The sequence below is a fragment of the Colobus angolensis genome, unplaced genomic scaffold (genome assembly GCF_000951035.1).
Source record: "Colobus angolensis palliatus isolate OR3802 unplaced genomic scaffold, Cang.pa_1.0 Scaffold361, whole genome shotgun sequence".
NCBI classification, from domain to species: Eukaryota; Metazoa; Chordata; class Mammalia; order Primates; family Cercopithecidae; genus Colobus; species Colobus angolensis.
In genome coordinates, this window is record NW_012116944.1 from 2,018,323 (window position 1) to 2,035,991 (window position 17,669).

General features: G+C 34.6%; 1 protein-coding gene across 2 annotated transcripts in view; it reads right to left on the reverse strand.

The window, feature by feature from the left end:
- The window catches only part of UBE2D1 (ubiquitin-conjugating enzyme E2D 1), a 22,474-nt gene extending 6,424 nt beyond the window's left edge, over window positions 1–16,050 (reverse strand). Inside the window, exons 1-5 of one of the 2 annotated variants that reach the window (XM_011953458.1) lie at window positions 15,908–16,050; window positions 4,405–4,468; window positions 4,280–4,311; window positions 2,129–2,206; window positions 927–1,032 (exon numbers count right to left, since the gene is read on the reverse strand). In XM_011953458.1, the coding sequence (XP_011808848.1) occupies window positions 927–1,032; window positions 2,129–2,206; window positions 4,280–4,288 (193 nt within the window). In that variant the 5' untranslated portion in view covers window positions 4,289–4,311; window positions 4,405–4,468; window positions 15,908–16,050. Of the gene's footprint in view, window positions 1–926; window positions 1,033–2,128; window positions 2,207–4,279; window positions 4,312–4,404; window positions 4,471–15,907 lie in introns of those variants that run through there. The other variant, XM_011953459.1, reaches the window with a different exon arrangement.
- Window positions 16,051–17,669: the final 1,619 nt, after the last annotated feature.

The following is a 17,669-nucleotide window of genomic DNA, read 5'->3' on the forward strand; positions in this document are numbered from 1 at the left end:
CTAAAAAAAAAAAAAAAAAAAAAACGGAAAACTTGATGGTTACTTCAGTGCGGCTGCTTCTAACCTAAACAATATTTTCCAACTGTCAGGTTCTCTTCTTTTAGAGAAACAATATATAAATTAAGAGTGTTAGCACAGTAAGTAGTACTGGCTAATGAAATAAAATGGCTTCAGATAGCCTATGTATACACCTGATAATCCAGCAAAGAACACCTATACACCTGTAAAAGTTGAGAATCAGCACAGATCTTGTGTCAGTCACTATAATGACACTCCTGATTATGCAAAGTTTAGACTAACATGCTATATGTATTGCATTATCCTACAGTGTGAAATGTCTTCCATTTTAAATCATTTATCAATCAAATCTGGTATTTTTTTCTTGGATGAAGTAAAACAGCTGTAAAGCTTTATTACTGTCAACATTTCCATTTAATGAATGGGACAACTAGTCCCAAAATCTTCCTTTTGCTATCTCTTATTCTCTCTCTTTTTTTGCAGAGACAGGGTCTCCTATGTTGCCCAGGTCAGTCCTGAACTCTTGGGCTCAAGCAATCCTCCTACTTCAGCCTTCCAAAGTGTTAGAGTAACAGGCATGAGCCACAGTGCCTGGGTACTCTCTCTTTTTTAAAAGACAACACCGAAGCTAAAATGATAAAATGTCAATAGATTTATCCCCAAATTTCTAGCTCTGATATTTTAAGTTTTTTCTCATTTCATCATTTAGATTTGTCCATCCACACTCCCCTCAACCAAAGCTAACTGCCAAAAGCCAGAGTAACACAAGAGCGAAGAGAGCAAAACAAAATCAAAACGGGAGAAAGCACAGTTGATTGTTGTTTTAAAACTTTAGTCCACAGGTAATTCTGTTGTATTTTTCCTGTCTCACTGTTATCAACTGTTTTAAATCTGATAAATGAAATTACCTTTTGATACAGTCAGAGCTGGTGACCATTGTGACCTCAGAATATCGAGACAAATACTTCCATTACTGTTTATGTTTGGATGGTAAATTTTTGTTGTGAAAGCGATCTAAACATAAAACAAAACAACAAAATATGACAATCACCTTTGAATCAACAATGAATAAAACAGAACCAATTTGCTCTAGGGTAAAATATGTTCAACTGTACATAACGTTAGAGGAGAAAAGTCTTCAGCACAAATCAGATAATTATCTACTTTGTGCTACACATAGTTCTAGCTAGTGAGAATGTGAACAAAAACAAGTCAGTTTCCTTCTTTCCCCCTCCAAGGAACTGAAAAGTATTTTGGACAGTATAACAAATAAGTCTCTAGTAGCTAGTATGACTGGTTGAGTAGCATCTAAAGTAATTAACCATGGCTTTCATCATACATAAAAGTAATCCTTTTCTTGATTTGACTATTGGTGATACGTGGAAGTAACACTTGGATCTAAAACCAGGGTGCTGATGCTGTTTCAGGGCAAAGTTGAGGGGTCTCAGCTAAGAAATCCATCAAGAACCCTAATTTTCCACAAGAGTTGTCATACCATTTCATAAATACAATGTTAATCTGTTTTTAACTATTTAAAATAATTATTTCCTGAGTGACAGAATCTGCTCATTTTTCCCCTCCCTGAAATCCCCATCATTTGTTTCCTCTTTAGAGCAAATCTAAATTTAACATGTGTTTCTCTCTCCTACCATACTAAATTAAGGGACTGTTTCATATTTACTTTTGGATTTCCCTAGTGTAGAAGAACATGGTAGGTACTCAGTGAATGTTTATTAAATACTTAAAAAAAAAAAAAAAAGACAAAGAAGGATCAACTTTGGAAAGATAATCCCATGAATAGGAAAGTCTGACTCTTAATCATAAAAATTTCCCAAACTACACGTATCCAATAAGAAGAGAAAGAAAAGCAAGGAATTAAATTTATAGCATGACAGATACTGACTTTTGTTTTATAGACTTAATAAAGTATTTCAATAAGAAATCAGATTTTAGATTCAGTAGTTTTTATAAAACAGAAAATGCTAATCTCCCCCACAGTCTTTGACATACAAAATGAGCTCTAGATAAAGAGTAAAATCCCTCACATGATTTGATTTGAATGTGCTATGTCCGGTAAAATACATAAAAAAAATCATAAAAATAAAAATACCTTTGGTGGTTTAAAAGGATAATCTGTCGGGAAATGTACAGTGAGAAAGAAGACTCCACCTTGATATGCGCTATCAGGCTGAAATTACAAAAGATTTGCATCAGCATTTGTTTACTATATTTATTTATAAGGACAACGTTATTTCCCCCAAATATTATCAGTTTGAAGAAAATGCCATCATGTTTAAAATAATTTCATTAAATATTACCAGTTTGAAAAAAATGCAATCATTTTGTCATAAGTTCAAATCATTTACCTTGAGAACAGGTTTCTCTTTGCAGGTACGAAGGAGGATTTTCCAACAATTATGTCGACATCATAAAATTTAAAACAAAACAAAAACAGGACACACACAGTGGTGTGACTTGTCCAAACAAATCTGGTTATGAGTACAAATTGTTAAAGATCAGTACGCACACAAGACTGCTGTGGGAATAGATCATTTTCTGCAGCTGTAATCAGTATTTTTTGAAAAAGGCTTGAAGCTAGTAAAACTTAAGTTCTGATGTTCACTTAATGACCAAGAATGGAGATGAACGGAAGAGGCTGTCATGAAAAGAAAATGCTAAGGACCCTGCTACACAATTTATCTGCCAAATCTTCGTTTAGTAATTATTTATAAAATAATGTAGAGAAACCAAAAAAGTCCAAAACAAAACTATATATTCATGCTACTATCAAATTGGGAATCAACTTTACTGAAGAAATTTGGATTTAACCATGTTTCTTTATGGCCATTAGAAAATATAACATTACAAACAAAAAAAAATTTAAAAAAAGAAAATGCTAGCAAAATATACCTAAAATTCTATTTTGATTCTTTCATATTTCACTAAATATATCATGTTATATCAGCATTCTGGTAATAACACCAAGACTCATTACTTCCTTAAGTTTCCACATATATGCTATAGGATTTTACTCTATAATAATTCTTACTATATATGTTGTTTAATTCTAGTTTATCAAAAATTGTAAGAAATACAGAAAACGAAGATAAATTACAATGATAGATATGGTCCAGTGTACTGTAGAGTAAATATTTACATTACCAAAGTAAGGGAGTTATGAATAACATAATTATAACCATTTGTTACATGTGATTCACCTAAAAAATATTTGTGAAAGGTCATAATTCAAAAGGTAAGGGTGGGCCTTTAAATGAGAGTATTTTGAAGGCTCTTAGTAACTAATTAAAAACAAACAGAAATAAATGGATTCTTATTGAAAGTTGTTATATAAATACATTGTATTTTACCTTTTTAAAAAACAAACTTAATAAAACAATAATTTGAGACAACTGCCCAGAGTACCGCTTTGAAATTCTGTAGTTTCGGTGTGTTTTAAAGTTACACACAAGGCCATATGATTAAAAACTCTATAACTCACTAGATAAAGCTCTTTCAGGGGAGGGAGAAGAGAATGGTGTTCATGAAAACATGTTATTAATGTACTCTCACCCAGAAAGTAGATTTGAGCTGCCAGTGCTCATTCTTATGCAATCAGATTTTTGCTCATAGAAAGAAAAAGCCTGTTTGAAGTCTTAAAACTGCCTCTAAAGTATTGAAAGAAATAATTTTAACAAAAGTAATAACTACTGAGAGTAGCCAATTATCAAACAGTAGATAATTCTGTGTTTAGGACAATGCAACAAAATTAAAAGCAGCAAATTTATAAGGTGGCAAAGATAGACCCATTGTAATATTTTATTTATTCTCTTTCACAAAAAAGAATAGTGATGAGACTTATGGCAAACTGACACTTGTTACTTGTAGCAATTCAATTATTGGCTTCATTAGTCTAATTTCTAATGTACCAAAACTGCGGATGTGAGAACGATTATGCTTAATTACAACTGACTCTCAAAGACTTAAAAAAAAAAAAAAGATAAACACACAGCCTGGTTTCGAGCTGTGGCAATCCATTATGTGCAATGATCTAGGATTCCACAAAGGAAAACATAACAGTGATCCAGGAAGTATTTGCCACCAATGCTTTAGAAAATCATTGTAAATCCTTAATAATATTTTGCTTCCTAGGTGATTCAAAGTACAATATTCAACCTTCGTCACAAACATCTGATCAAAGGTGAAATGGCAAGAATGAAGTATGGCTGAGGGGGTTAATTTCATAGATATGAATCATACTTACAGGCCCCATAATAGTGGCTTGCCAGTGGAACACTGAAACAAACAAAGGAGTTTTGGAGTCATTAACAAATGTTCAAACCTACATTTTTAATGGTAGCATAATCCCAGAAATAGAGCAAAGCTTACAGTCATCTCCCACAGGTCCAGCTGAACAGTGAGCAGGTGGATCGCGCTGTAGATCACTTAATTCCTGAAGGAAAGCAAAAATATGTAAGGTTAATTCCTTCTTTTCCCAATGAAACAAGGTTAATGATCCATTAACATACAAACTATTAGCTTAGCTTTAAAAACATTTAAAGCAGTTCTATTCAAAATATAAAAACATAAATTGTACTTTGTCATTGACTGGTAGAAAGAATAAGGTACATGAGACAGCTTCAAACCTTGAAAAGATTAAATGGAATAAAATACTGTTTTTCTTTAACATCCCTAAGAGAAAAACTATTTAATGAGTACCTACTGTATGCAAAGTAATTTATGTAAGTGCTAGGTTGATAATATATCAGAAAACAGGTACTACTTTAACAGGTTACAATTCTATCGAGGAAGCAAGAAGGCTCAGAAAGAATAATATTTAAGGATAACTTTTTTTTTTTTTCAGACAGGATCTCACTTTGTCGCCTAGGATGCAGTGCCATGGCACAAGAGCTCACTGCAGCCTCAACCTCCTGGGCCCAAGCGATCCTCCCACCTCAGGCCCCTACCCCCACCCCCACCCCAAGCAGCTGGCACTACAGGCATGTGCCAGCACACCTGGCTAATTTTATTTGTAGAGATGGGGTCTTGCCATGTTGACCATGTTGGTCTCTAACTCCTGGGCTCAAGTGATCCACCTGCCTCGGCCTCCCAAAGTATTGAATTACAGGCATGAGCCACTGCACCCAGCTCATTAAAGAACAACTTGAAATGGGAAATAAATGAGCAGAAGTCAGGCCATGTTTTGAAACTCAGAACATTGATTCATACCCTCTTTCCTGCCCTCAAAGCAGCAAAGATCACAGAAAAGACACAGCTTTAGAGTTCGCCCCATCCCTGGGTTGTAATCTCAGTTCTTTTGATTTTTCTTCTTTTCTCTTTTTCGGACTTTTTTTTTTTTCTTTTTCTCTAACAGATATAATTCCAGTTCTAACAGATCTCACCCTTTGACCTTGTGGAAGTTACTTCACTTTTTTAGCCACAGTTTGGAAGAAACTGATCATCCCAAATAAGAAAGGTATACATTCAATATAAAGGACTATAACCAAAGACTTAATTTAGTTTGGAAGATCAATAATAATCTCTGAGGAAGTGACATTTAAGCTGAAATCTAAAGGATGAGTAGGAGTTACTTTTGGAGGAAAAGAGTGATACTGGGAGGCAGAGTGGCAGAGGATGAGGCTGGAAAGGTAGGCAGAAGCCAGGCAGGAAATAGAGTACCACATAGACCACATTAACGATGTGGTGTTTTATACCAAATATATTGGGTGCGGGGTGAGGGAGGTTTTAAGAAGTGGCATGCTCCGATTTAATGGATGGTTCTGACTGGATTAGACAGGGGAAAGAGGAGAAGCTACAAGATTAGTTGCTACATAGGCAAGAAAAATGGGGGCTTAGATTGGAGAAGTGGCAACAAGATAGAAGTGGTAGATCTGAGATACTCTGAAGGGCCTATCTATCACAGGAGTTGATGAATTACATGTGCGGAGGAAGGAGAGAAGTCATAGATATGTATGATGAAGATTAGGGACAGCTAACATTTATTCAATGTCTCAGTCATTCTAACAATCCTCAGAGATAGGTGTTATTATGTTCCCCATTTTACAAGTGAAGAGTTAAGGTGACATACTTCACTGCATGCTTGAGTAATTACTATAGGGTGGAACTGGGATTCAAACCCAGGTAGGCGATTATCTCACATTTTAGTTCCACAAATGTACGAATATGGATGCCATTCATTGAGATGGAGAACAGAAGACAAACTGATTTGGAGAGTAGATATGTTGAATCTGTAATCCCTGTGATATGAAGAAACCATGTGGTTCAACATATAGGGGTGGACCTTAAAAAAGGCTAGAAATTGGAAAATCATTGCATATACCGGATATTTAAAACCATGAGAATGATAGGAACATTTTTGTGGGAACACACAAAAATAAATATGCACTTAATCAAATCTAAGATGTCATCAACTGTACATCACATCCTTATTTTAAGTACCAATAATTAAGAAAAAATGCTGCCAATTTATTTTAAAACACTGTCAATTATAAAATGCATCCACACTTTAGAAATGTTAAAATGTGAAAGACGTGCACCTTAGAATCACTGCAATAGGGTAATTATGGCAATGAGTTCAGTGCTCTAACAGAGACAAACAAGAAGCAGGGCGTGACAGGGAAAAGGCCTTCCTAAGAAAGTGATACATGAGCTGAGTAACTGAGCCAAGTACAAACTCAGGTCTCCTTCCAAGGTCAATGTTCTTTTCCAGTATACCTTGGTACTTGCATTTTTGTTTTGCTGCTTTTTTTTTTTTTTTAGCTGGTACGGTGTTTCTCTTCCTACTAAGAATTAAATAACAGGGTTAGCTGCTTCTTTGGTCCATGTTAGAGTTAAGTAATAAGGGACTGACCAGGCTGACTCATGTCTGTAATTTCAGCTATTTGGGAGGCTGAGGCGGGAGGGTTGCTTGAACCCAGGAGTTCGAGGTTGCAGTAAACTATGATCGGGCCTCTGCACTCCAGCCTGGGTGACAGAGCAAGACCTCCTTAAAAAAAAAAAAAAAAAAAAAAAAAAAAAAAAAGAAAAAAGAATAAGCAATAAGGAAATGGATTTCAGACTTTGACTTAACTATACTGGTTAAAAGCAGCAAGGCTTTGAAGTTCAAGTCTGGGTGCCACCACTCACTTCACACACGATCTTGGGAAAAATCTTTTTTTCCTCTCCAAAGCTCAGTTTTCAAGTGGCACTACCTCCATCCATAGTTTCTATGACAACCAAGTGAAATGATACATGTCAAGTGTACAGCACAATCTCTGGCACATAGTAAGCATTCAAATAAAGGGAACTGACAACCTTCCAATTCTCTAGGAGCAGAATACAATTATTAAAATAGTTTAAATGACTGAGGGAGGAACAGTTCCCAAATCACAGCCCCATTTTAGAAGGGCTGTGCCTTATAACAGTTTTCTAATTTGGGCTTTAGGAAATTGCCTCTGTAATTATTCGTCATGTTGAATTTTCTACTAAACACTAGTGTAAATGGGGCTTCTTTGCCCTCATTTTAACTAGAAAACTAGTTAATCAGAAAATGACAGTCTCTGTAGTTTTAAAAAACTGTTAATGACTTGCACGTATATATTTTACAGAGATAATGTGTATGTGAATAAAGCATACATATGCACAAATACATACTGATTTTCTTCATTAACAAGAAAAATCAAAACCTTGTTTTAGTTGGAACAGGCTTGAACTATATTCAAATTTCACATGTCAGACTGTTCTTCAAAACCCTTTAAAATATTATATTATATATAAAAACAAAGATTATCTTGTTCTTGTTATTATTATTATTTTTGATGTACTAATTCTACCTCCTCTGTTAGAAGTTAAGGCTAAGGAAGAGAGAGAAAATCTAATACACACCTGAAAAGGTTCTCAAACTGTCACTTTATTACAGTTCATCCACATAGGAAAGAGGCAGCTGATAGTGTATCAAACATCCTTAATATTGACATGGATCATTGTTTGTTACAAATAATTACAGTAATGCTTTGGGGAGGAGACTTACATAACCTAGACTTTTTAGGAGGGTCTAAATTCCTAATATTCTATCTCTTTGTCAATCCATGTGTCTGGAAATACGTCCTGTTATTTTTTCAGAAACACGTAACTGAAACTAGGATGCATACGTGCTGATAGAATGACCTACAAAAAACAAAAGGTACAACACATTCTCACTGTGGCCCACAAAAATATAGACCTTAAATTTGAAAAAAGAAAAATGAAGATATGTTGGAAAATTTTGAGATGTGTTAATGAGGTGAAAATATAAAACAAACAGAAACTACAACTAGACAAATGAAAACCCCACTCTTTTTGCTTAGTCTATGCAGCAGCCAGTGTACTTTTAGATGACAGACAAAATCAAGGATCACTTTTATTTGTTGAATTCTTTCTTTTGATTTAGATTACTCTAAGTTTTTCTGGAAATGCCTTACTGTCTGATTTACACTTTCTCTGTTATAACTGCCATTCTTAGTTATCTATCTAGTTTTAGCACCACTGCTACATATGGGGTATTAAAGATAATTTAATGATTTTTATATTATTCCAAAAGGATATGTTAGGATTAGTACTCTAATTCCTTGCCCTTCTCCCCTACTCACCATATAAGAATTAACACTGAATTAGACAACTTGCTCAAGACCATAGGAACCTCACAAGAGCCAGGGCTTAATTCCACATTCTTCACTCTAACAGAAGTCCCTCTTGAGGACAATTTATATACCCCAGAGTCACATTTGTTGAACATTTCTTCCTATTCCACCACTACCTAGAAATCTAAGATGAACCCTACAAATAGCCTCCCAATAACGATTTCGTAAGCCTCCCAGGCCTCCTGCCAAGAACTCTTCATGGCCATGCTTTTGTCTTTATCGTATGCTGGATTAAAAGATCTCAAAGACAAAAGATTTAAAAGCATTCAATATTTTCATTAAGTATTTTATTTACATATGTGTATTACAAAAGCAAAGCAATGATTTGTAGGAAAAAATAGAGAGAGCAATGTATAGTTAAGTACCCACAAGACCATACCTGGACCAAACCATTGTCAATTACAATACATCCATTCACAGCTTTGCTGGGAAATAAGTATGTCACTCACTGTTGGAGGGAGGGTAAGCTGACACAGAGTTTTGGAGGGAAATTTGGTAATAACTGCAAAAGTAGAAAATGCATATGGTCTCTGAGCCAGCAATTTCACCTCATAGAAATTACTGCCCAGGTAGCTAAAGATACATATATAAGGATATTTACTGCAGCAGCCTGTATAAGTATGAAAAACTGAAATAACCTAAAGGTCCATCAATAAGAATGGCTTCATGAAATGATACAGCCAGATTATGAAATACTGAGTAGCCATTTAAAAGAGTGAAACAGATCTATATATGTTGACATTGAAACATGTTAAGTGAATATAGTGATTAAATGAAAAACACAAGTTACAGGACAGTATGCCCATTATTATCTCACATATATAAACTCTAGATGCAAAAATAAATAAATAAAAGGATACACAACAAACTGTTAATGGAGTTATCTCTGGGAGATATGACTGGGTTGTTACTTCTTTATGTATTCTACACCATTTAATTTTTTATAATACTTTTGTAACTTTTTAAAGAAAAATAAAGATTTTCATTTAGGTTCTTAAGCATTTTAAAAGATAAAATACCCCACACTCTGAGAGAATGGAGGTAATAAATGAATATATAAATATAAAAAAAGATAAAATATCATGTTTTTTTTCCTCTACATATATATTAAGCATCTTCTATTTTCACTAAAAATGCTGTATAAGACAATGAAAGAAAGACTGAGGTACTGTCACCGATTGGAGGATAGTTACCAAGAAGACCCAACAATTAAATCCAGTTTGAGATCCCAGATTGGATTCTGTAACAGGAAAAAGGCATTAGTGAAAAAAAAACTGGTGAGATTTGAATTATGTGTGTAGTTAACAGCATGATACCAAGGTTGCTTTCCTTGTTTTGATAACTGCACAATGGTTATATAAGTTGTATTAGGGGAAATTAGGTTAAGGATAAATACGAACCTTATTATTTTCACAACTTTTTGTAAGACAAAATTATTTCAAAATGTTAGAAGTAAAACTTCTTATATGCAATCCAAAACTTAATTCCCTACTCTCTTTCCCAAGCTTAATTATTTTCCTGTACTCCCCATGCCTGTTAATGGGACATGAGCTAACCAGTCATGAGGCTCAAAATCTCAGCACCGTTTTGACTTCCCTCTTTGTCTGTCCTTCGTTTTTAATCAGATGTACTATATATATATTTATTCTTCTTCTAAACCAATTATGTTGTTTACCACAGTTACCTCAAACATCAATTACAGTTCAATTGTAACTGCTTCCAATACTCTAGGCATTACTTGCAATAAAAAAAAATCTTCTAAAAGCACAGCTCCTTTTATTTCACTCTTCTACTTTACTTCAGTGGCTCCCCATTGCTTAGTAAAGACCAAATTCCCCCAGTGAACATCTTTTCATTATCTACTCCCAAACCTACACTCTCATTTGGGTTCCCCTTCACAAACGTGCTCAGTGATTCTCCAAAGAACCCCCTTGGGTTTTCTAAAACACTTTCAGGAAGTCTATGAGATCAAAATTAATTTTATAATAAAACTCAGATATTATCTGTCTTTTCATTCTCAATATTTCATGAGTATATCGTAGAGTTTTCCAGAGGCTTAATGACATGTGGTATTTTAACAGATTAATGCATAAACATATGTGAGAATCCAGCTGTCATCGGTAAGCTTGACTATAACGAGATATGAAAACACAAAACAATGCCACTCTACTTTTGTGCTTGGAAAATATAGCTATTTTTCATAAAAATGTTATTTGTGTTAATGCAGTGGGTTTGTTATTCTTAAATTATTTACTAAATATTTAAAATGTTTTATTTTCTATTATTTATTTATTTATTTATTTAATTGAGAGACAGAGTCTTGCTCTTACTCCACGCCCAGGCTGGAGTACAGTGGTGCAGTCTCAGCTCACTGCAACCTCTGCCTCCCAGGTTCAAGTGATTCTCCTGTCTCAGTTTCCCAAGTAGCTGGGACTACAGGCATGCACCATCACGTCCAGCTAATTTTTGTATCTTTTAGTAGAGACAGGGTTTCACTATATATATTGGCTAAACTGGTCTCGAACTCCCGCCTCAGCCTCCCAAAGTGCTGGGATTACAGGTGTGAGCCACTGCGCCCGGCCAAATATTTAAAATGTTCTAATCTCTCATGTGGTAAATAATAATACATATAAACCCACAGAAACAAAAAATTCTTTGGATTCTACAATACTTAATAATATTAAAGGTTAATTTGTTCAGTGACAACTAAAAAAAAAAAAAAAATTAAAGGGGTCCTGAGACCAAAAAGTTTAAGAACTGCAGGTATAACCTGACTACCTGGATGTTTCTTAGACACAGTTAAGTTTTCTGGCCTTTATAATTTTCCTTCTTCTAAAATAACCTTCCTTCCATCTCCCATGCTCAAATTTTACCTGCTTTCCTTAATGTTATCTTTTCAAAGCCCAGTTACTAGCTGTGTGACCTTGGGCAATTTACTTAACCTCTTTGAGTCTCAAGTGTGTCGTATGTAATATGGGGACATCTCTGGTTACCTTTAAGAACTGTACTGAGAATTAAAATTTCATACCTATGTATAAAAATACATAGGTAAAGCACCTAGCTTAATACCTGACATGTATAATAGATGCTTAATAAATGCTAACTTTCCCCTATCTACCGGAATGTTTTTTAAAACTAAGAATTTTATGCACTTTATAAGGTGTTTGGTATTATTTGAATCAGCAATAAAATTTAAAGACAAATGTCATCAGTAGAACATGAATATCTCAAATTTCAATATTTTACAAATGCAAGTGATTAGATCTGATAATCGAATCCAAATAAATTATTCTTTTATATAGACATGCAGATTGCATATGGTAAAAAGTGTAACAGGTGTTACAATAGTGCAGGTCACTAGAAAACACTATGGTAAGCTTTTAAACAACATGTGAAATACAAAAATGAATATCAAAATATTAATTATTAAGATATTATACCATTATCACAAATATTTTCAATTTATAGAATGTATTATATATTCTAGCAAAGTATCCAAAGCTACACAAAATTCCTCTTAAATTTTTGTTTCCATTTCTCTGGTTTAGAAGATCTCAAAGCTCTAAACATTCCTTATTGCTTATTTAGGATGGTATTGACCGACTTTCAGGACACAGCTTTGGGTTGCTTTCCAAGGGAGTTAGGGGTTTGTGCTGAGCTGACCTCATCTCAAAGTAAGTCGTCTTCTAACCACTGGCAATCCTTAGTGACAGAGCTGCCCACAGACAGGGCTGTAGTCTGTGGCATGGACAGAAATTTTATTTGTTTATTCCATGGTTCACTTAACCAGATGGGCTAAATATAGAAATTTATTAAGTATTTCTACATCCTTCCTAACAGGCATTATTCAGATTTTATACTTTCATCCCAACTATACCCTTCCAAGGCATTAAAGATTTAATGCAATAGTATCAGATTATGATGCTAATAAAAATCCTCATAAATCACTGGTCAGGCACATTGTGGATGATTAAACTGGGGCATGAAATTAAAGGAGAACTTACTCATTTGTGGAAAAAATATTTTTACAAGATGTAGTTTAAAAGGTATAGGAAAGAGGTCCTCTAGGTTCTTAGAAGCTTAAAAGTAGCTACAGAAGTTGTACCTCCAAGGAAACACATGTAAGAGTAGTCATAAGCCTCAGGGGTCCCCTTCTGAATGTGTCACTAAAGTTTAGAATACTGTAGGGAACCCTGGAAAGAAAGTTTATCCTAGGACAGAAGAGTGATCTAGTAAGGAACTAGTAAAAATAACTGATGTAAACTACCTTCTAAATCAAAAACAGAAACTGATATATGAAATATTACAAAGTAAGGTGGTAAGATGTGCTAAATTCTGAAAAGTCACAAGGATTGCCTCAGAGTTTACTTCCTATTCATCTCTTTAAACTTGGGGTACACTTTTGTACCCTTATTTGTGAAATGGTAGATTGCTGGGGGCATAGAAAAAGTTAGTGATTTTTTTTTTTTTTTCGGTTTAAGAGATGGGGGTCTCCTTATGCTGCCCAGGCTGGACTCAAACTCCTGCACTTAAGCAATCCTCCTGCCCTACCCTCCCCAAGTGGTTGGGATTCCAGGTGCATATTGCCACACCCATGATTTTTTTTTAATATTCCAGTTATTACAAGTAGGACTCAGGGCTGCTATCATCTTGCCACAGAGACCGTGTGCCACCAACAATAAAGGACACCATTCACACAGACCCCAAAGTGAGTGTTGCTCTCTGGGAGCTCTGCAAAGCCTTAATACAGAAAGTTGCACATAGGAAATGAACATATCCTTTAAACCTAACTTAGCATATTATCACCATCTCAGGCAAACAAATAGTACTTCTGATGTGGAAGCAAAAGTTTTGGTGTTTGGCATCTGAATGGGACCAAGAGTACTTATTTTACCTTTAGCTACTGTGACAATGTGTTGAAAATGGAAATAAAAAAAAAAAAAACCAATGTCAAACCCAGAACTCAAAAATTAAAAAGCAAAAACAATGACATTTCTAGTAGAGGGAAAGTTTTTTTTCAATAGATGGTGCTGGGTCAATTAGGTATCCATATGAGGATATCACAACCTTGATGCCCCTACCTCAAATAATATACAGTTAAGTGCCACATAAAGTCTCAAGCAACTGATTGCATATATAGTGGTCACATAAAATTATAATGGCGATGAAAACTTCCTATCACCTAATGATCTTGTAGCCATCCTAACATCGCACTGCAATGTCTTACTCATATGCTTTAGTGACGCTGGTGTAAACAAATCTACTGTGTTACCAGTCCTATAAAAGTATAGCACATACAACTGTGTATGGTGCATAATAATTGACAGTGATAATCCACAACTATATTACTGGTTCATGTATTTACTACATTATACTTTTAATCATTATGTTCATGTGTACTCTTTCTACTTATAAAAAAAGAACTGCAAAACAGCCTCAGGCAGGTTCTCCAGTAGATATTCCAGAAGAAGGGACTGTTATCAGAGGGAACAACAACTCCGTGCTGTCCCTGAAGACCTTCCAGATCCATGCTGTCCCTGAAGACCTTCCAGAGGGGCAAAATGGGGAGGTGTAGAGCTGGAAGATAGTGATACTGAGTATCCTGACCCTGTGTAAGCTTAGGCTAATGTGTGTGTTTGTGTCTTAGTTTTTAACAAAAAAAGCTTAAAAAGCGAAAAAATGTGAAAAAAATTAAAATAGAAGCTTACAGAACAAGGATATTAAAAAGGAAATATTTTTATATCGCTATATAATGTGTTTTGTGTTTTAAGCTAAGTGCTAGTTAAAAAAAATTAAAGTTTATAAACTGAAAGAGTTACAGTAAGCTAAGTTTATTATTGAAGAAAAATATTTTTCACATAAATATGTATACACTAAGAGTATGTACAGTGTTTATAAAGTCTACAGCAGTGTACAGTAATGCCCAAGGCCTTCACATTCACTCACCACTCACTCGCTGACTTACCCAGAACAACTTCCAGTCCTGCAAACTCCATTCATGGTAAGTGCCCTATACAGGCATACCATTTTTTCTCTTTTATACTATATTTTTATTGTACCTTTTTAATGAGTAGCTATATTTAAATGTACAAATATTTCCCACTGTGTTGCAACTGCCTATAGTATCAGCACAGTCACATGCTGTACAGGTTTCTAGCCTAGGAGCAACAGACTATACTATATAGCCTAGGTGTATAGTAGGCTGTACCATCTAGGTTTGTGAAAGTACACTCGATGATGTTTGCACAATGACAAAACTGCCTAACGATGCATTTCTCAGAAATTATCCCTGTCATTACACAATGCATGACTATACAAAAATCAATCCTAAATAGACTATAGGTTTAAGTGTGAAAAGTAAAATAATAAAGATTTTTAAAACCCCATAAAGGCAGAGATTTTTTAACAGGACACAGAGTACTAACAATAAAAGAAAAAAATGAAAAATTTGGACTTGATTAAAATTAAGAACATCTGTTCACCAAAAGACACATTAAAAGTGTGAAGAGACAAGCCACCAAGTGGGAGAAAATATTTGCAATATTACATATATCTGACAAAAGTCTCATCCAGAACACGTAAAAGATATTCCTACAGATCAACTTTTTAAAAAGCAGCTTAAACAGGCACTTTATAAAAGAAGCTATCCAAATGGCCAATATATATATATATCAGATGGGGCTCAGCTTCATGAGTCATTAAGGATATGCAAATTTAAACCAAAATGCTATGCCACTACATATCCAACAAAATGATTTAAACGAAATAGAAGAGAGTACAAGTGTTGGCAAAGATTTGAAACAACTGGAACTCTGGAACTCCTGGTGGAAGAGGAAAACTGATAGTAACCACTACTGGTAAACATAGAAATACTCTACGACCTAGCATTTCTACTGCTAGGTATATACCCAACAGAAAAGTGAATATGCATGCCATTATTTGTAATACCCCAAACCAGAAGCAACTCAATGTCCACCAACAGTAGAACGAACCAGAAGCAACCCAATGTCCACCAAAGTAGAACGAACAACTCGAAGCATATTCATGCAATAAGAATGAACTGCAGCTCCAGGCAACAATATAGATGAACCTTACAAATATGGTTAGCAAAAGCAACCAGAGACAAAAAGATACATACTGTATGATTCCCCTTAAATAATGTTCAAAACAGGCTACAGTAATGTATGGTGATAGAGATTAGAATAGTGATTTACCTTGAGGACAGAGGTAAAGCTAAGAAGGGAGAAGAAAGGGTTTCTAGGGTCCTTGTAATATTATTTCTTGAGCTGGGTGCTGGTTTCACAGGTTTATTCACTTTGTAAAAATTGGTCAAACTGTATAGTTCATGTCTGTATAACTGAAACAAAAAGTTTACATTATAACTTTTAAAATGTATTTTGCCACAATGAATAACATAATGATAACAAAAAAGACGGGCAAGGATATATAGAATTCATATAATGGAAAAGATGGCTATCAAATAATGAGACTACTTACAAATCTGTATATGAAAAGAACTCATTATGGAAGAACACTGTGTGAGTATACATATATTTTGTGTGGGTATTTCGGTTTCATTTCCAGTGACTTTTAATCTAAAATTGAAATGCATTGTTGATTCTATTTCCTTCTTCCCCTTTGAGACAAAAATAAGCTTAGAACAAGTCAACTCTATACCTAAACAGATCAAGCAATAAATATCACCAAACTGGTGAAAGTATGTTCCAGAAAAAAGTAGTCTGTGCCAATGAAGCAATTTTCTATTCGAATGTGATTAATATTCGAATAAAAAAACTAGCTAGGAGTATCTAAATTTTAAAATAAAAACATAAGATATTAATGATCAGTAGATTAAAGGACAGTGTCTTTATATCATGACCAGAACTATAAAAGCACTTATAATAAAGCCACAAAAATGTGTATTTAATGGATTTATATAGTCTTACATGGCTAAGCACCTCTATTCTAGTTCAGATTTCTATAAACAACTAGACACAAAGAAAAGTACTGAGAGGTCTGAAACTGAATTTTAAATTGCCACAGATGGCATGTTTATAACACCCCCACAATATGCCGAGTGTTCTCTATAAAACCAACCTAGACACAATCCCTGCCTCTAGGGGACTTAAAATCTAAAAGTAGATGAGGCAGCCTAATTCAAACAAAGTAAATAAATAAAAGGAAACAAAGAAGGGAATGTAAGAGAAAGGGCCTGCATTAATCTCCTGGCTCCCAGAAGGGTAACTGGCCAATCTGAACAGAGGCGAATAAAAGCAAACAAGTGAGAACTGCCTTATTTACCATAAAACTTAATATGACACAATGCAGTAAATATTCCTTAAAAAATTATGCTGACCAGACTGAAAATGCTTTGTTGTTTTCTAGCTTCAACAGTCAGAAGATCTAAATCTCCATAATAGATATAATACATACCCCACTGGGTGTGAGTAAAAGACATTAAACAGTCCACGCAAGGGACTGATTTACAGGCCAAAATTTAAATTACTAAATCCAAAGCCTATGAAAGCTTTATTTCAAAACTCCTGGCTCAACCGGCAATTAATTAACATGACACAACCATCTTTACCTCAAAATTCCTAAAACAAGACAGTGATTCTTACTGGACTGCATTTTTCATGTTGCCTCTAAAAGGATATATGAGCTATATTTGGTTTGTCTGTAAATAAACATTTCACGGGCTTACAGTTCAGGCCCTGATCTCCTTATCCAGTTGACTAGAGCTATTTCAATAGAAACATGTCAAACGATCATCAGAAATGTCTCCAAATACAGAACATCTTTAAGCCTGTAAATTAAAGTACATCTGGATTTTAAACCATGTAGATTCTTCCCGAAGACTTCAAAACGCTGACAACATCCAATTCACTAAGTTACAGGAACCAAACACACTTCAACAAACTGGTCCTATCTGCTTTGCTGTCTCCTTGGATCAAGTTTCTCTGGCAAAAGCTGTTT